This window comes from Babylonia areolata, chromosome 12 (genome assembly GCF_041734735.1).
Source record: "Babylonia areolata isolate BAREFJ2019XMU chromosome 12, ASM4173473v1, whole genome shotgun sequence".
NCBI classification, from domain to species: domain Eukaryota; kingdom Metazoa; phylum Mollusca; class Gastropoda; order Neogastropoda; family Buccinidae; genus Babylonia; species Babylonia areolata.
Genome location: NC_134887.1, coordinates 10,438,955 through 10,459,364, shown reverse-complemented (window position 1 = coordinate 10,459,364; position 20,410 = coordinate 10,438,955). Strand labels below are relative to the sequence as shown.

At 39.7% G+C, this 20,410-nt stretch overlaps 1 protein-coding gene across 5 annotated transcripts in view; it reads left to right on the top strand.

Annotated features, from left to right (window-relative positions):
* Window positions 1–12,992, top strand: part of LOC143288388 (serine/threonine-protein kinase TAO1-like) — a 59,412-nt gene extending 46,420 nt beyond the window's left edge. For all 5 annotated transcript variants that reach the window (XM_076596792.1, XM_076596794.1, XM_076596795.1 and 2 more), the window contains one exon: window positions 2–12,992. In XM_076596792.1, the coding sequence (XP_076452907.1) occupies window positions 2–250 (249 nt within the window). In that variant the 3' untranslated portion in view covers window positions 251–12,992. The remainder of the gene's footprint in view (window position 1) is intronic.
* The last annotated feature ends 7,418 nt before the right edge of the window (window positions 12,993–20,410 follow it).

Below are 20,410 nucleotides of genomic sequence, written 5' to 3'. Positions count from 1 at the left end.
GATGGAGGAGGAGCGTGCAGCCCTGCGCAAGGAGGAGGCGGAGAAGTGGCGGGTGCTGCGTGAGCGCCAGCAGAGGGAGCTGGAGAAGTTTGACGGGGAGACCAAGGCCCTGGGGTTGAACGCTGCAGAGGTGGTGGCCGCCTCCCAGGACCCCCAGTCCATCGACGACCAGCTGTCTGTGCGGGGTTCGAGTCTCTCCCTGTCTGCCAGCAGCAGCACCAACTCCTTCACTGCTCAGACCCCGTTATAACCACACGCCTTGCGCCCATAGGGACCTCGTTCTGGCTCTCTCTCTCTGTCATCGCCTCGCCTCGCACAGCGTCTTGTGTTCCTGCACCAGGAAGTTTCACCCACTGGAATGTGTGTGCACAGGTTTTACCTAGGGGGATCCCCAAACCCGTGGCATGTAGTGTGCAGATTGGGGGTTTTCAGTTGACGGGCTCGTCTTCAGTCTCTGCGTGTAGGACGTGCACAGTGTTATCATGTGCATGTCATGGTTTTCAACTGACGTGCTGGCTTATCTCCAGTCTTTGCGTGTGTGGGGGATGTGCACAGTGTTGTTGGATGTGCGCAGTGTTCTTTCAGAAAGTGTTCACATGGGGAGTTGAGCGTACATGCTGTGCTTTGTGTTCGGACAGGAACCGGGAGTCTGCATAATGAACGTGTTTAGTTGTGCGCCGTTTAACATCCTTGAGTGTGCTGGCTGGTGCTGAATGCACACACACACACACTCACTGTGAAGATAAGCACTTATGTTCTAGGGGCGGGGTGGGAGGGGGGTGGGGGGAACAAAAAACCCATCTGGTACGTGACTGTTCAAACCTTGCGCTTGCGTTTTTTAAAGTCATGTATCCTGGATGTCAAAACAAAAATTTTCTCCTTTTTTTTTTTTTTTTGCGAAGGTGTGTTTCATGTGAAGTTTAGCTTCCAAACGTTTTGAGGAGTGATCAGCCTGTGGGGTTGTTTAGCAGCAAAAAGTGTGACAGAGTTTTAGATGTCACTTTGTGTGCAAGATTGACAGAACAGATGATATGCTTGTTTTCTCATCTCTCCCTCCCCACCCAGCCCCTCCAAACCAACCCAACTCAACTCTCCCCCCCCCCCCCAACCGCCCTTACCCATCCTACTATTGCTTTTTTTTTTCTTTTCTTTTTTTGTCATCTTTGTGATGGTTAAAAAAGAAACCTGCCTTCCAATGTCAGGGATAGTGATTTTGTGTTGGCATTTGCTGTGTTGATGTATGATGGAGAGAGGTGTGTGTTTTGCTGTGGATGTCTGTGTGCTGGCAGAACGTGTCTGGGGCTGGAGACGGAAGCTTGGCCTGAAAGTCCTTGTGCATTGATCACTGTTTGCACTGCCTGTGTGAGGTTTGTGTTGCTGAATGTGTGTGAGATTGCTAACATCAGCACACTGTCATTGCGTTACTGAATGTGTGTGAGATAGCTGACATCAGCACACTGTCATTGCGTTGCTGAATGTGTGTGAGATGGCTAACATCAGCACACTGTCATTGCGTTGCTGAATGTGTGTGAGATAGCTGACATCAGCACACTGTCATTGTGGTGCTGAATGTGTGTGAGATAGCTGACATCAGCACACTGTCATTGTGTTGCTGAACGTGTTTGAGCTGACATCAACGCACTGTCATTGTGTTGCTGAACGTGTTTGAGATAGCTGACATCAACACACTGTCATTGCGTTGCTGAACATGTGTATGTGTGAGATTGCTGACATCAGCACACTGTCATTGTGTTGCTGAATGTGTGTCAGATAGCTGACATCAGCACGCTGTCATTGTGTTGCTGAATATGTGTGATTGCTAACATCAGCACACTGTCATTGTGTTGCTGAACGTGTGACATAGCTGACATCAACACACTGGTGTTGCTGAACGTGTGTCAGATAGCTAACAACAACACACTGTCATTGTGTTGCTGAACGTGTGTCAGATAGCTAACAACAACACACTGTCATAGGGCATGTGTGCATTCACTCACTCCCCTTATTACCCCCAGTCCCCCCAGTTCTTCCAAGACAAATGACCCCGGAGTGTGCCAGCAAAGGTAACTTGCAGCCTTTCTCTACGAGAAGCTTCTAGAGCTTCAAGTTGCGCCCTCCATGTCACCTTCCACTCCACGCATCAGTGATAACCTTGCGGTTCTATTCAGTGGGAACAAGAAGCTGGGGGAGAAGGTGTTTGGCTGGATTTCTCCAGCCCGTTGTGGAGGAATGGTTGTCACCTTGTACTCATCGTCACTTGTAGTGATCACCTGGTTTGGTTGGCCTTTTGCTTCATCATCCTGCCAGGGAAAGCCATGGGGGGGGGGGGGGAATATGCTTTGCCCTCCCTGGTTTGGAAAAGTTTTGGAATGTGATAAAAACCTTTCACCATTCAACAAAGAGCTAAATGCATTTAAAAAAAAAAAAATTTTTTTTTTAAACAAACAAACCGAAACAATTGATGAAAATAAAACGTGGTGAAAAATGAACACCAATACCAGGTATACCCGCCGATCTCTTTCGTCAGCAGCATAGCAGACAACAATTGTTGTTGTTTTTTTTAATTCAGTTTGGCTTTGTGTTTTTGGTGTGGAACACTTTTCAGTTTGGTCTGAAAAAGGCATGGAAAAAGTATGGAAATTTTGTGTGGTCACACATCTTTGAGAACCTTGGAGCTTCCTCAAAGTGATCCGGAGTGCAGGAGGGAGAGACAGACTTGCTCATCAGACACTCACTCCACACTGAAAACGTTAACTTCATTTTTCTTTTCTTTTTTTTTCTTTTTTTTTTCTAAACTGGACATAGCTTTCAGCTGTGATGTGTATGTAAATGGAAGTGTATAGAATTCACTTTTTGGGCTGTGTGAAGTGGTGTTCTTTTGTGTGTGTGTGTGTTTGGTGATTGTTGTGTGAACCCGCCGCCCCCACCCCTCCTCCCCACCCCTTTCTCCATCCCACCAATTCTCTTCTGTCACTGAGAGTTTCAGTTTCAAGGAGGCGTCAAAAGCATGTGGTGTGATCTTTATATTCTGTAATACATCTGTTTAGTTTTTGGGTCAGGGTCAGGCCTTGAGATCTCACCTATTCTTGGTTTGTGTAAAACAAAACATGTACATGCAGTAAAGTAAAATAACTGAGGGTACAATTGAGTTACTGAAAATAGCAGTTGTAGAACGTGGAAAACGTTAGTCATTGACAAATCAATGTTCAGAACAAAAGGGGTGATGTGCAAAACAAAGGAATGTGACCCAGGACACTCTGTTCTCTGCAGTGTGTGTGGGCGGTTAGTTGTGTGCATCCGGGACAGGCCTTTGTTCCCACCTGAAGACCCACTCCAGCAAAAGATGAAAGTCTGCTTCGTCATCTCATTCGTCATGCCGATGAGAGACTTCTATGAGAGGAGTAGCAGAACAGCATGGGAGATCAACATGCAGTTTCCACCCCACCACTGTGCCCCACCCCCACCCCCAATCTGCCTGGAGTGGTCAGTTCACTTTGCGGACAATGCCGAGAGGAGCAGTGACCACTGGGGTAAGAAACTTGGAATACCCTGACGGGCACAGAACACTGAGTTGTTAACAGAAGAGACCAAGACTTTAAAAGTAGACCAAAGGTGTGTGAATAGTAGTAGTGAGCTGCAGTTGGGGGGGAATAAAAAGGGTCGAGGTGTTCACCCCTCTCCCCTTCCACCCTCCCACCTCCGCAAGATGATTGCAATTAAAAACATCAACAATGATATAAAAGGTACATTGAACTGCTAAGCGTTGTTCATAATATTGTATACACCATGATAGTAATACACACATGTCACTTTATAAGCATTACATAATGATGATGTTAGAGGGAATGGAAAATCCATTGGTGCTAAAAAAGAAATTAAAAAATAAAAAAAAAATTTTTAATACTTAAAGAACAAAAATTAAGAAATGAGTCATCATTGAAAGAGCCAGTCTTGTCAAAAGGTTTTACTGAAGATTAGCCAAAAGGTTTCACTGTCTTATTATCCAGTGCACAAGAGTATTTCACCTTACAGAATTCTGCAGAAAAATCCACTCTGGATTTAAAAAACCTGAACACTGCAAACAAACTATAAAAAAATAAATAAATAAATAAAAAAAATAAAAAAAAGGATTGCGCTACACTGTGGCACCATGCTCTCTCCTTGGAAGAACAGCCCAAAATTTCACACAAAAATCTACTGTGGCCAAAAATATAATGCAATAGAATGCCAGTCTTTTTCACAGTGTCTGTAGGTTTTATTTCTCAAGGATCAAGTGCCAAGTTTAAGAAAAAGAAACTTGATGGCAGGTAACAGGACCAAAATATTTGACATACCGGCTTGATTTTATTGCTGTTGTTGTTCAGTTGTATGTGGTGGCTGTTGTTTTTGTTGTTGTTGTTGTCCTGACACAGTTTTGTACAGGTGAGCATTAAGATAACACAAAGAATTTTGATGAAGTTTGTGATTTGATTACCAAATTGATGTTCAAAGGTCTGTGCACGATCTGAAAAACCACATTTCTACAAACAAGAGTTAAAATTGTCTTTAAACTGTGAGACTGACAGATGGGAAGGCAGTGTAAGGGATGGAAGAAATTCACTTGAAATTGTGCTGTATCGCTTTTTGGCTTTTGTTATTTATAAGCTTGTCTAACAGTAGTATATACTGAACAATACTACATTATATAAGCTATTTATTCATGTTTAAAAAGAAATTTAATCACCCCAGCCCAGCCCAATGCCTTTGTTATCCAGAAGAAAAAAGATAAAATGAAAAAAGGAAATTAAATAAACAATAAGTGAACAATACTTTTTCTCAGACTTGTCGAGTATCCCCTGTAAGTGACTTGGGGCTGATGATGATTGAAAAGTGATCGTTGGTGCATGCGCTGTAAACAGAACATGGTTTTCTGTGTGGTGTGTGCGTGTTTGTGTGTGTGTGTGTGTGTGTGAATGTTTTAACCAAAGCACTTGAAGGTTAAAACAGGCATGGTACACCAACAAACATGCTACTGTTAGTGAAACAATGTTTTCTTTTTTCCTAGTCCCCCAAAATATTGAAAGCTGAAAAACAGCTAGACATTTCTTTCTTGCATTTGTGTGTGTGTGTAAAAGAGAGTGGAAGAATGTGTGTGTGAGTGTGTGTACTCGCAAGCATTCACAAGTAATCCAGAGGAAGGTGCATGTTGAAAGCAATAATACTAAAACGAATAAATATTTCATAACTCGTATCGAGATTCAATGCTGATACTATTCATTATTGTATAAATTCTTATTTGACAGACTGTAATTAACATTGGTTAACAGACTGTAATTGAACGTTGGTTAGAATTACATTCTGACAATGATGTTCAGAACTGTTTTTCCTATCAACAACTACATGTGAGCACATATATATGAAATGCATGCACAAATACACTTACTCAAACTCACACTCATATATTTCATTATTTACTTGATTCTGGCAAAGCCTTAGACAGAGATGGTACATAAGGAAGTCTCACCCACGCTTGAAAAAAAACAAAAACATTATTTTGTTGTTTTATACAGTGAGTCTCAGATTTTGAAGTAATGTCATATTCATTTTGTCAGTGAATACATAATTATATGTGGTTTTATATTGATCGGTGATTGAAGAATCAAAACTGCTCTGAATTATTGGTGTGCATCATGTAAAACTTACGGCCAGTAATTTTCATTCCCCTAGAAAAGACGTCATGTGGATACCAATGTAGAGCAGTAAAGTAGTTTGTTGCTTCATTGTTGATAAAACCAGGCTTGTTTGTATGTGGAGCCACTATGTTGTGGCTTGAAGTGGATGTGATGGTGTGTTTTTCTTAAATGATACAGAGCGCATAAGGTGATTTGACTGATAATTCACTTTCTGTGGATTTGTTGATAATTAGCTTGGTTTTCAAACAGGAAAAAAATTAACGGATGTGGTGTAAAGTTTGTTTTAATCATGATTGAATGACGAATAAGCAACTCTCATAAGTCATTAAGAGTGTAACTGGAATAGATCTTTTTTTTTCTTTCTTTTTTTTTCAATGTTAATAACATCTGAATAGTGCTTGGTTTTTTTTGTTTGTTTGTTTGTTTGTTTTTTATCTTGGTGAAAAATAAAAGCAACCCTCTTCAATGCAGTTTAAATAATGAAGGTTTGATACTTAGCTTTCAAGTAGACATACATGATAAGGATGACTAAAAAAATTTCTGACAATTTTTTAACCTGCCAGTCCTTGGATGAAAAGAGTACTGAGTAAAGAACTATCAATACTTTCACCTGAAATCAAGGTTATTTCAGCTCTTTTCCACAGGTGACTATCATCAAGAAAGCATCTCAATGTCTGGCTTTTCTTATTGTATTTGTTAAGAAGGTGTATTGAAGATTCTGGAAAGGTGAATTTAAATTAAAAAAAAAAAAAAAAAAAAATTAAGGGACTCATCATATTTGAAGATTACCATAGAATGTAGAATTTTCCTTCTTTTAATTTTGGGCCTCTTTTCTTTCTGTCTGTCTTTTTGATTATAGGATAACAAGCACATTGGTTTCCGCTTTGTTTTCAAAACAGATTGTTAAGGCATATATATATGGGTTGAGGTTTTTGTTGCCATTGTGTGATAATTGTTACCGTGATCTGTTCTCTGGAAAGTCCTCATAGTGTTGTTGTTTGATGTTACGATGATTATTTTGATAGTTATACACTTGTCATGGGTGATCCAATCAATAAAATGTAAATGTTCCTGATGCTGGCAATTGACAATCCTTAACTAAGTACTGTCCTTTGGCTGACACGATGCTTACTGCAGTGAAGTTACACACTGTGTGCAAATCCAAAGCCGTAACTTCCATCTGTGGGGATGAGGTTTTAGTTTGGATGCATAGACTCCAGGGAACTTAGAAAATCTATACATGTATAGCCGGGGATCTACCTCAAATGTTTGTTTTTTCTGTTTTGTTTTTTGGGGGTTTTTTTTTTTGTTTTTTTGCTGTCATGACCATGAAGGGGGGAGCGAGTAAGAGGTTTACTTGAGAGGGTAATTCGCTTACTGGCTGCACATTTGTTTTAGTGTGGATCTAAGGAAGTCGCAGATGATGGCATCACCAGGCCAGAACTGGCAAGAGGTCAGCTTCAGAAGATAGAACTTTTGTTTTGTAAATTTGGATTTTTTTTTTTTTTTTTTTTTTTTTTTTTTTTTTCCAGAAAAGCAGCTGAAAATTATTATGAGTGATCAAACAATTACTGGTGATTGTGTGGTCAGCTTCAATGTTTGGAATAGCTGCTAATTTAGGTATACAGAATAAACTGTGTGTGTGTAAGAGAGAGAGAGGATTTCAGCCATTGCAATCTGTTTGCAGTGTAGTCTGACTGGAAGCATATATTATTCAAACACTTCAGTTATAATCATTATGGGATTTGTTTTTTGTTTTGTAACTTTCAGTTTTGTATTGCTGTGTACATTTTGCGCATGAAATGAAAACCAGAAAACGGCGTGTAAACTGCCTGTCACACCTTCATCACAGCTTTATGCAGTCCTTACCCCTCTCACAGAAGAGAAGATAGAATTGTCTTCCAGTGATATTGCATTTACTAAAAGGTGATTAACAGATCATGACATAATTGCGTAGATTGCTGCTGCTTTGTTATTAGTCATAATCATAATGACACCAACAGTATGAGTTGGTTGAAGAGATGAGGGAAAAAAAGTGTTGATATTAATTATTTTATTATGGTAACAGCAGAAATACAGGAATGCAGTCTGTATAACGGAACTGCTATAGATGCTACCTCTCATGGTTTCCTTGTGATCAGCAAGCAGACTGCATGATGATCTGAGAAACAACATGTATTATTATGTGATCCAGGGGTCTGCCCTTCACTTTGAAAGATGAGAAGAAATGATATGAAATGTGTGTGTGTGTGTTATAAAAGTACCGCATACCTTTTCTTGCTTCCACTATGCCATGTCCTGTGTGTCTACATGTTATATACATGTGTAATTCATCCTCCCTGTGTGTGGATTATAATTTGAGACACTGTGTGTGTGGAGGATGGGGTGAACACAATTTCGTTGATAGAGCTTTTGTTTGCTTTAAGGAATGAACTGATTAAATACTACCAACCCTACTGAATTAATCAAAAATTATGAGCGTGCTTGAGGCTTGTCAACAGCTGAGAGTGTGTAATGGGTTAGTCTGGCATGGAAAAGAGATGGAGCTGATATATTTTATTTTAACAAGCGGAGATCTGGTTCCAGTCAGAGATTGAGTCATTATGTAGAGCTTATGCCCCAGTCTGTTGTGCAATGCTCAGAAAACTGAATGACATTGTCTGAAAAAGAGAGTGAATGAATGCAAGAGTGATGGATCGCATATTCTGTCAAGGAACATGTATTGTGGATGACAATACGTATAACTTGAGTGATCAGTAGTTGCCATGATGAAGGGATGAGTGTGGGGAGCAGGTTGTCTACTGAAGGTAGAAAGTTTGGTTTAAATACATGTTCCTTTGGTGTTTCGTGGTATGTGTTTGTTCGTTGATAGTCAGGTGTTCCTTTTGTGTTGTAAGATGTTCTCACTACACAGGTCAATGAACTGTAGTCCTTTCTGCTGGAAACCTTTACATTCCCCCCTTTAAAAAGTACTTCCCTCCACTTTGAATGTACACGCAGGTCAAGTTGTGTCACATTAATTACAGCCATGTTCGTGGCACCTGCTGCATCATCTTAAAGGTGTGTTAAATCCACCTGAGCAATAATCAGTCATCATTTTTTCTTTCATCAGTCTGTGAAGACAGGGCAATTCCAGTCTTCTTGCCGAGAGTTTTTGTCATGATCTTCACATAATGTTGTTTTTTTCATCGGCATCAGATGAAAGATCACTTTCTTTGGCTATGAAGTATTTGACAGTTGAATTTTTGTCACTTTTGTTTTTTTCACACAAAGTGTATCTTGTCCCTGCCTCAGTTTGGATCAGCAGGACCATGACTATCTTCAAGTCTTCAAGGCACATTCATTTGTTCACTTTGTCACAGTCCACTTGTAAGCGCGCGGCACATAATGTGGAAGACAACACAGTGAGCACCGTGTTTACAGTGCTTCACTCACTGAGCCCCTGTGCCCAAGCACTGCTCTGGCAGCAAAATTCTTTTCATTACAACAATTTCCACGTTCCTATGTATGCATAGAATGCAAGCAAAGGGAACTGACTTCACCATATTCCACATTTCCAGCTGTGTCCACATGCATCAATGTGGAGGAAAATCCGCTTGGTGTATTTTCTGTGCATTTTTCTCATGAACATGGCAGGGAAGCCTGCCAAGGCTGCAAATTCCCTTGAGTTGAATGGGTCAAATCGATTTGAGACACTGTGGCAGTCGGTTAGGTATCACTTTGATCCAGTGACCACCAGTGACCAGGGTTCGAGGACCTGATGCAGTATGGTGTTGTGGTGTTGGGGAAAGGCGCTTCATTCTGGTCTTCGTCACTCCACACCCAGGCGTGACTGAGGACCAGACTTATGTTTGGGAACGTTAGAACGGCAAAAGGGGCCGGCGAAATTTAGCCAAGCAGAGCAAACCGATACACCTAGTTTGCATCAGTTTGACATGGTTAGAACGGTGAAAGGGGCCGGCGAAATTTAGCCAAGCAGAGCAAACCGATATGCCTAGTTTGCATCAGTTTGACATGGTTAGAACGGCAAAAGGGGCTGGAGAAATTTAGTCAAGCAGAGCAAACCGATACGCCTAGTTTGCATCAGTTTGACATGGTTAGAACGGCGAAAGGGGCCGGCGAAATTTAGCCAAGCAAAGCAAACCGATAGGCCTAGTTTGCATTAGTTTGACATGGTACAGTGTATGACACCAAAAGGAGAGGACTGGGCTGTATCTTCCTATGACAAGTCGTAGACACAGTGGTTGTGGATTCAGTGCTGCAGTGGCCATAGAAGGCTACAGGACCTTTTAAACTTTTGACGGGTGCAATAGCCGAGTGGTTTAAGCGTTGGACTTTCAGTCTGAGGGTCCCGGGTTCGAATCTCGGTAACGGCGCCTGGTGGGTAAAGGGTGGAGATTTTTCTGATCTCCCAGGTCAACATATGTACAGACCTGCTAGTGCCTGAACCCCCTTTATACGCACGCAGAAGATCAAATACACACGTTAAAGATCCTGTAACCTATGTCAGTGTTCAGTGGGTTATGGAGACACGAAAATACCCAGCATGCATAAACCACAACAGAGTCATCAGCAAGTCGATGTTGATCGTGTAACGGAAAGAAGAAGAAGAAACTTTTTTTTTGGTTTTAATCAGTTTAGATGTTCATACAGTTCTGTTAAACGTTGTCAGGACATCACTTCAGTACAATTCTGCTTTGGGATCCTTTCCTTTTCCAAATTGAATAAGAATTCTCAATTGTTGATGTTTTGTTACACTAGTGTAGTATGTAATGTGTGACAGACAATATAACTGAAGACTTCGTACATTGTGACTGGATTCTCTTTTTTTTTAAATACTAGTTTTTTAGTGTAAATTTACCTTTTATTGATTAAAAAAAAAAAATGGAAGGACACAGATAACACAAACTAAATTAGTGAACAATCCATGTAGATTTGTATTTAAAAAAAAAAAAAAAAAAAAAAAAAAGCGGGGAGGATAGGTGTGGAGAGGGTTGTCAACAAAGGGAATAATTATGCTTATTTTTATTATTGATCGAAAAGACAAAAATGGTGAAAACTTAACATCGATAATGGAATATCCGCTGATCTGTTCCATCACTGCTGTTGCAAAAAATTTTTAATTGAGTTTGGTTACACTGTCATGTTTTGTAGTTTGGTATGGAAATTTTTCAGTATGGTCTGGTAAGAGGGTGGAATTTGGTTTAGTCACATCTGTTGGAAGCCTCCAATTCAAATTAATTCAATCAAGAAAGTATAAATGGACGATGAAAAAACCATGGTGTCTAGAATTTAAAACAAAGCAGGAGAGTGTTGTGGTGTACATGAGTTCTCATTTCTTCTTGTGCAGAATGAATCATACTGATCATAGATTCAGCTTTTTTTCTTTATTTATAAGGGGTGAAAGGCGTTATAACAATATTGATGCAAAAATGCATAAACTAGCCCAAGATTTCAAACTGCCATGTGCAAATACGTGTGTTGCTTGATTAACTTCAGTTCAAATCTCTTGTGTATGCTGTGTACTTGAATGTGTATAGATAATATATGTATGTGTGTGTGTGTGTGTGTGTGTTGGCAGGATGAGAGCTTTTTGTGTGTGTGCTGATCAGAGCATGTATTTTCTTTCCAAGAATGAATGGAGGGGGGACTGCGTATATATAGTCAGTCGTGCAACAAATCTGTTTGACAGTGTGTGAAAAAAATATGAAGAAAAAAAATTGATGGATAATTCTGAATACTTTTGTAAATAGACCAGCACGGTTCCAGACAGGTGTATTTGACTCTACATTGTGTATGTATGTGTGTGTGTGGCCACGCTCCCACTCAAAATGAATCAGTGTCAGACCATCTTGTGTATATAATTGTATGGCGTATTGATTATATTAATGATCCTTGAGGGGGGGGGAGGGGGGGGGGTGTACAAAACAAAATAAAAAAGAAAGAAAAAAAAGAGAGTGACTGCTGGTGGCAGGGAATCCTTGCAGTCGTCCTCACTCACAACATTGTCAAGGGGGGTTGTCTTGACCAGCATCGAGCATAAACCAAGCGTGTCTGTGGATAGTCTGACAGTGATACCGAGACAAAAATGGGACATCGGACTGTTGGAATCATAATTGTTTTGCCAGCAGTTTTTGTTTGTTTGTTTGGATTAAAAAGCGATATGTACTGGTGTCAGAATTGTTTTGTTTCTTTTTCTTGTCCCATCGCTTTATATCTTCTAAGTTGTGGGTGGATGGGTTTGTTTTGTTTGTTTTTCGTTTGTTTTTTCACAAAGAAATATTTGAAACTCTTCCAGTTACTTGGTTGTTGTTTTTTTGAGTGTTATAAAAAGAAAGTATTTATTATTCGTGCTTTGCTTGGACGTTGTATGCTTGAAGAATGTGATGTCATGATAAAGCAAGGCTTCTGATACTGACCCCTAATAACTTGCTGCTGCTTTTGTTCTGGACCCACCTCCACCTCTCTTCCGCCGTGTTTCATCTTTTTTTTCTTTTCTGTTTTTTTTTTTTGTGTGTTGTTTTTTTCAGCATTTTAAAAACAGTTCTGATACCAGTGTATATCCAACCAGCATAATGCATGGATGGTGTGATTTTGCAAGGTGTTGTGGCAGTTACGTGTATGTGACCATGAAAAATACTTTTTTCTTCAATTGTTGAAAGGCATTTCTCTGTGCACCTGTTTTTGTGTGTTGGGAGGGAAGGGGGGTGTGAGGACAAACGAACAAACATAACAAAAACGTTACGAAGATGGGTTTGTTTGGAAAAGATCTAAACACAGGGAGCACTGGTTCATTCATGTTCACTGTTGTTTTTTTTCCCTGATTAATGTGATGTTCATAAATCAAGACAGAAAATTACCATAAGTTGTTGGATTTCTCTGTACATTATTTGGACAGGAAATCAAAGCCCCACTCCTTTTTTCCTTCTCTCCATTTTTCAAGACAAGGAAATCACTGTGACTGTTGTTCCTGTAGCTTGAGAGAAGAAAAAAAGTCATTTTTGTCCCAGAGTTTTGTTGTTTTGTGTTCTGTTATGTCTTTTCCAGTGTTGCAACTGTCACGGCATGTAACTAGTTGTGGTTCCATGAATGATGTGGACATGGCTGTGTGTGGTTTTGATAACGTGTACAAATCGAGTCTGCTCCTTCCCTGGTCGTAGTTTGCTGTCACTGCATTTGTCTGTCGGTCTGTCTGTCAGTCTGTTTGGACTGCGAAATGTTGTACACCTTTTGTTCTGCACTTACATTAATTAAGAGATAACCGTTCAGATTGTCAAATGTCTTTACATTATGTCAAATCAATAAAAGGAAGAAATATTAGCTGGTGGATCAGTGTTGTCTGCGTTGGATGAAAGCTTGGCTGTATGCATTGTTTTAAAGTTAGAAAGATGCAAATTTATTGACAGAAAGACTCATTTGAACTCGGCCGCTAAGCTTCAGTGTAACTGTGCGGATTGTTATCGTGTTCACACTGTAGTATTTTGACTATATCCACATTTCTTCCCCTCCACTCCACTGTGTGACTGGCGGAGTGAACGTCCACACCTTGTTGTGAACAGGACATATTCCGTCTTGTGGGGGGAAAATTGTGGATATTGCCAGTACTTTATATGTTTTGAATTGTTTTGAATTCTATCGATCATGATTCAGCTGAGTTTCTTTTCTCAGTTTCTCCTCTTTTTTTCTTCTTTTTTTTCCCCCAGTTTTCCAGATAATTTCAAAGTTTTTAATGAGGTTTGATCTTAGCAATACAAGAATATATGATTAAATTCAGTGCTACACTCCTCCTTTCATTTGTTCATACTTTTCTCTCTCTCACATACACCACCCACCCAAACACACATATAGAGAACATGCGTTTTTTGCACACAACCATGACTCCTTGCACTTGTGCACACACACGCACAGTGACACGCACACCCATGCACACATGCACACACCCACACCACACATACACTCTCTCTCTCTCACTCTCTCTTTCTCACACACTCTCTCTCTGTCTCTCTCTCTCTCTCTCAGAACATTCTCAACCAGACAAGACGTGCGCAGTTTCCTTACAAATGTTTTCAGTTTTATTGCAAATTGTGCAGTGACAGCATGCCTGTTGAGCACGCTGTTCTGACGCCACTGTTGAGCTGTGACAAGTTGACCACAATACAGGAAGGAAGTCACGTTTACACCAACACGCGAGATCTACAGCTAATACTCATGTACACATACAGATCATATGGCGATGAAGAAAAAAAAACAAAAAACAAACAAACAAAAAAAAACGCATGCACACGCAAGATTGTATATATGGAAAATAAATAGCTCAACCGCCACCCACCTTAATACCTGAGAAGAAAACTGGCCTTTCGCTGCATGCCTCGCTCAGACGCGCGGCAAAGATCAAGGCCACCCACTTGACAATGTCACATGAAGGTCAATGTTATCAATAGGTTGGGGGGAGGGGGGCAAGGGGGTGTTGATTTGGGGGGATGATACATAATCATCAAGGCTGGTCCAGAATGTCATTTCATGTTCCCTTGTTGTTGTACAGGATTCCTGCAGCTCTTTTTTTTTCTTTTTCTTTTTTTTTTTTTCTTTTTCTCTCCATAGCTGATGAGTGGACAATGGATTATATCGATGATAAATGGTGTGTCAAAATGATGGAACAATTTCATCAAAATTCACATCTTTCGCTGTAGCAACACGTGTTAACGATGGAGTTCTCTTGTCACACACATTTCAAATTCCCACAGCAGTTCAAAGCCAACCATCATGACAGTTCAGGAATCAGATAGTTACATGAATTTGAATCATTTCCATTTACACAAGACTGATGATTTTGTCACACCTCTCTCTCACACACCTGAGGGGAGGGAACTGTTGAAGGAATAATGAGATGACATTCATGAATCAATGGATGAACTTTGGATGATTTTGAAAACCGGTGATTTTCTTTTGGATGAAGCATCTCTCTCTCACTGCATCATACTGGCAAAACTGTGATGCAGTTTTAAAGGAAGGTGAGGGGACTTAATTTTGCAAGGGAACAGACCAAACAAAAAGCCCTCTCGAAAGAAAATGAGGACAAGTGTATATAAAAAGCAGATTAAAGATCAACCCTGAATTGTGAAACAAATGTTCATTCACCAAACAAAGGACAGGGAAAGAAGAAAATAATATCTTGATAAAGAGGTTTTCCCCACCAACTCAAAACTTAATCTCTCCTGTCAGATAATGAAAATAAAATCACAAGTGTTCCCTCCAATACAGTTCCCTTCCAAATGTCCACCATAAGTCAGGTGGGATAAAAAAAAAAATCTATGTCAAAGGCAGGTATACATCTCCACTAAGACTTCCACTATGTTAAATCATGTCACAAATAAGAGGAAACAAGAAGCAGGCATTGTATCAATGAAATGTTATTTATTATCAAAATAAATGGGGTGATGACTCCCTTCAAGATCTTATTAACCAAACTATCTAGGGATAGTAAGAAACGGTCCCTAACAAAATCAATTCCAAACACCTGAAAGATTTTATCATACATGATTCAGTCTTCGGGACTTGATATTCCAATCCCCTAGTCAAACTTCTGTGTGGAGAAAAATTCCACCAAATGAGTGAACACACTGTCTGCGTGTGTGCTGTGACAGGTGTGAACTTTTTCAACAAATCACAGGACCAAGAGCAGTTCTGCATAATTTCTTTTCCTCTCCATTTTCTCCGTGTCGGACTGATGTTGGTTCGCAACATTTTTCAAGGCAACACTGACCCTCTCTCTAAACAAGAGCGAAATGAAAACTCAGCATAAACAGGCTGAAGCCACACACACACACAAAAAGGTGTGTTCATTCTGATGGAAGAAACGGTCAACCACAAACATGGCAGTCACAGGCCGCTCAACTTGGGACTTCAGCACACAACAGTGCAAACAATAATCTAAGTACTGCACATTTTGAGAACTTGTGACAAAATTTCAAAGATGCTACCACACGATGAAGACCTAAGCCTTCCCACTGCTGTAATAAATCCTGGGACTCTTTTTAAGTCTATAGAGGTCTTACCACTGCCTGCAAATTATCAATTAGAAAAAAAAAGTTTGGCAATTGTTTTATGACCAAATACACTTCCTGCTCTTGAGTGCAGCTTTGTGATTTCTTCAAATATAGAGAAAAAAAAATTTGTGGAAATATATACCAAATATTTAAGACCATTAATCATTTGAAAAATGGTCAGGCCCCGACATGAACTACAAAGAGGTTTGTTCCAATCACTCTTCCTTTTTTTTTTTTTTTTTAAAGATGGAAGGAAGGAAAAATTCTGTTGAACAATAGGTATCCAAAATACAGACATTGTACAAGCTGTAAAAAATACAAACAAACAAAACAAAAAAACCCAATGGGGACATGAACATTACATGCATCAAGATTATTTCAGGGAATTTTAAAAAGCCAATAAAAGAAGAGGGAAGGGTGTGTGTGTGTGTGTGGGAGGGGGGGGGGGGAGCGAAAGTGATCTACATTCCATCGGACTAGATTGTACAAGCACTGAGAACGCACAGACAGACAATGTCGTTCCTGATAATATCACCACTTGGGCTCTCACACATGACCGTTTAGCTTCCTGCACTAAACTGGGCAAACTGACCCAGCAAAATTCCACTTGTTCCAGAAGACAAGAACTTTCACTAAAGTTCTACTCACCGACAGAATACTCGAAAACAAAAATCATTCTTCAAGCATTAACTGTAATTGCCTTACTGTCGATCAAAATTCATCAATAAATACTAATCATCTTGATACCTGTCAATAAACTGATATAAAATCTAAACATCATGTCCATATCACAATACTACTTGGGTAAAAAAAAAAAAAAACAGCTCATGCTGGAGATACGAAATAAAAAAACCCAAAACGCAGTGGCTAATGCAACTAAGCGATACAATGGTGTAAAATATCGGGAATCTGCAAGTACAAAAGGACACAAAGCAAGATGTAAAGAGAATACAAACATGTACAAATAAATTACTTTATCTGGCCTTGGTGGAAAGGTAGTGTTATCAAAAAAACAAAAACAAAAAAACCACTTGGCTCTCTTTCTTATACCTTTCTCACAGAATTCACTTCATGATCTCATACTGTCCATTCTTGCTTTGATTTCATTACCATCATAACCTATTGTAAACAAAGTACATCAACGAAAACATGTTCAGTGCATGCAGACTGAGAAGTGCAAACAAAGTGCACCACAAAAATGTTACCAGTACATGTGTACCCAAGTCCTCCAGCACTTTAATTGACTTTTTTTTTTCTTTTTCTTTTTTTTTTTTTTTTTTTTTTTTTTTGGCTTCCGTTAAAAAAATCAAATCAGGATTTCTTAACACTGTCTCCCATTGATAAGAAACTGGAATGGCGACAATTATTTGGATTACAAATCGGATATATACCTGACAAAGACGCTTTTGTCCTTGCTCCGGTCTCGACAGTTTCAAAAAAAAAACAAAAAAAGGCTTTTAAATTACATTTAACATGGGTTGTTTTTGTACAAAGCTGTGGTAGCAGTTCATTGTCAGTCTTTGCAAGAGGTAGAACGTGGTACACTAATAAACAGGGAATAATTACAGCGCATTTACAAAAAAAAAAAAAAAAAAAAAAAAAAAAAAGGAGCAGGATGAACAGATAACAGAAGACCCCAAAAGCCAACAAAGGTTTTGTTTGTTTCTTTAACAAAAAAAACAAAACAAAAAAACCACACACACATATTAACACAACATTCAAAACCACCGCTCTGTTTTTTTTTGGGGGGAGGGGGGGGGGAGGGAGGTTTGGGGGGCGGGGGGGAGGGGAGGGGGTTGGGCACTTATGGAAGGGTATTGACAAGTGACAATGACAACTTCAAAACTGAATAAAAGTTCAAAATAAAAGTTCATCTAACAAACCAATTCATTACCTCCACCCCCACCCTTCTCCACACCCCTACATTTTTTTTTTTCATCTCTGCACCCCTCTTTTAACAACTTCGCTCACCCCCACCTCCCATCCCCCCAAATCCACTCATTCTACAACCAATGGATACATGAACAGAATTACCCAGTAACCTTCTTTTTTTTTTCTTTTTTTTTTTAATGCATTCGAAACATTGGTTGTTGTTTTTGTTTTTTTTAAATGTCTTTATCAACTGGAACATTACCGGTATTCTATACCAGACAAAACGAAATCAAAATTTACAAAAAGTTGTGTGTTTTTCTTGGAAAAAAACAAAACAGCAAACTGAAACAAACAAAAACAAAAAATAACAAAAAATGTCCTCAAGACAAAACATAGCACATTTCTACACCTCCATATACATAACAACAAGGCAACAGTAAACCCCTACCAAAACACAAGCATACAATATTAAAAAGAAGAAAAAAAAGAAGAAAAGTAATCAGTTACACCTGTTAACAAACACAAACAGGATCAATCCAGGATATCTCACAATATAGGAGAGAGAACTAGAAACAAAAAATATATCAAAAGAAGAAAAACTAGTCTGAAGAAGAAAAAAATCTTTTAAGTTGACCAACGAAATGAGGAGAGAAGAAGAAAATTCCATCTAAACAAACAATGTTGTCTGAAAGAAAAAAAAAAAAAATTTTCTTTTTTTTTTTTTAAAGGAAAGAAGGGAAAAAAACTAGGGGAAAAAATATGAAGAATAAAAAGGCAAAATTTACACAGCTCTTTCAACAACCAGAAAACAAACCCGTCCACAAGAGTAAAAAAAAAAAAAGAAAAGAAAAAAATCAAGCACGAAAAAACAAGCGAAGAAAAAATAATACAACTTTTTAATTCTGATGCCTATAACCAGCCAGAGGCAGTACGTGTGCTCAAAACGAAACAAAATGTATACAGCTCCAAGCTCTAATGCCTCATCACCTTACTGGCCACCAGAATGCATATTATGTTGGACACACAGTAAACAGATGTTTCAGAGACGTATGTACTAACAGCTAAAATTTTCTTTTGTTGTTGTTTTTTTCTCTTTTTTTGGTTTGTTGTTCTGTCTCCCAAATTGCAACCAGTGTGTCTGAGACGCACCAACAACTACAATTTTCCTCGTTTTTATTTTGTTCTTCTGTCTTCCGAACTGCAGCCCCCCTGTAGGTGCTGCTATGAGAAAGTCAACACGTGTCATTCAGTCCATCTATTGTTGGTCACTGTCTCATTCCACTGTTTTAACCTCTCCCCGACCTAAGTCAGGCAGACATATCCATTCACGTCGGGATGCAGTGAGGAAAATCAAGAGTAAAATGCCTTTCCCAAGGAAGCAACGCCATGCGGAAACAAGGCCCTAAACCCTCATCACTACGGAAAAAGAAAAAGACAAGACTATATTCACAAAGACTCCTGACTAAAAAAGGAGGAACTGCATAATACATCAAAATGATTGATCAGAAACTGTGTTGGAGATACACATCAAAATACATCTTGTAAAGATCAGAATTTTTTTAAAAACCCAAACCCAAGATAATAAAACACAACAAAAGAAAAGAAGAAAAAAAGAGAAAATGGGAGAAGGCTGGCTGTAACAGCCAACAACAAAAAACCCAGAAGAAAAGACACAGTGCCAGAACAAAAAGACGGCCAGACCACTGTTTTCCAAGACACAAGGTCATCAAGTCCACCACCATCAACTGCTCCAATCCTGACCCACCCACCCCACACTGTGACAGATCCAGGGTCATCAAGTCCACCACCATCAGCTGCTCCAATCCTGACCCACCCACCCCACACTGTGACAGATCCAGGGTCATCAAGTCCACCACCATCAACTGTTCCAATCCTGACCCTCCCACCCCACACTGTGACAGATCCAGGGTCATCAAGTCCACCACCATCAACTGTTCCAATCCTGACCCACCCACCCCACACTGTGACAGATCCAGGGTCATCAAGTCCACCACCATCAGCTGCTCCAATCCTGACCCACCCACCCCACACTGTGACAGATCCAGGGTCATCAAGTCCACCACCATCAACTGTTCCAATCCTGACCCTCCCACCCCACACTGTGACAGATCCAGGGTCATCAAGTCCACCACCATCAACTGCTCCAATCCTGACCCACCCACCCCACACTGTGACAGATCCAGGGTCCCGCGTGGACATGTGACCAAAACAAATTTCCATTCCTTTTCCCCACACCTTTACCAGACCTGACTCAACATTGTTCATCACCCAATGCAAAGCCAAACTGAAACAAAAATTCGTCTGCTACACTGCCGACGAAAGAGTCTGGCCTATATCCTGGTACTGACGTTCAGTTCTCACCAATATTCCTTTCTTCAATTGCTTGTTTGTTTTGTTGTTGTTTTTGACTCACTTGTGTAAACAAAGTGAGTCTATGTTTTAACCCGGTGTTTGGTTGTCTCTGTGTGTGTGTGTGTGTGTGTGTGTCCGTGTGTCTGTGTGTCCGTGGTAAACTTTAACATTGACATTTTCTCTGCAAATACTTTGTCAGTTGACACCAAATTTGGTATAAAAATAGGAAAAATTCAGTTCTTTCCAGTCATCTTGTTTAAAACAATACTGCACCTCTGGGATGGGCACAAAACAATAAAAAAAAGAAGCCTAATCATATGCAAACTGCATTTACTGTTATATTTATATTTTTTGTATTCTCTAAACTTGGCACTTTCACCTCTTATTCTGACACAACAACAAGAGGAGTCATTATTATCATTTTTTTTTCAAACAGGAACTTCTTTT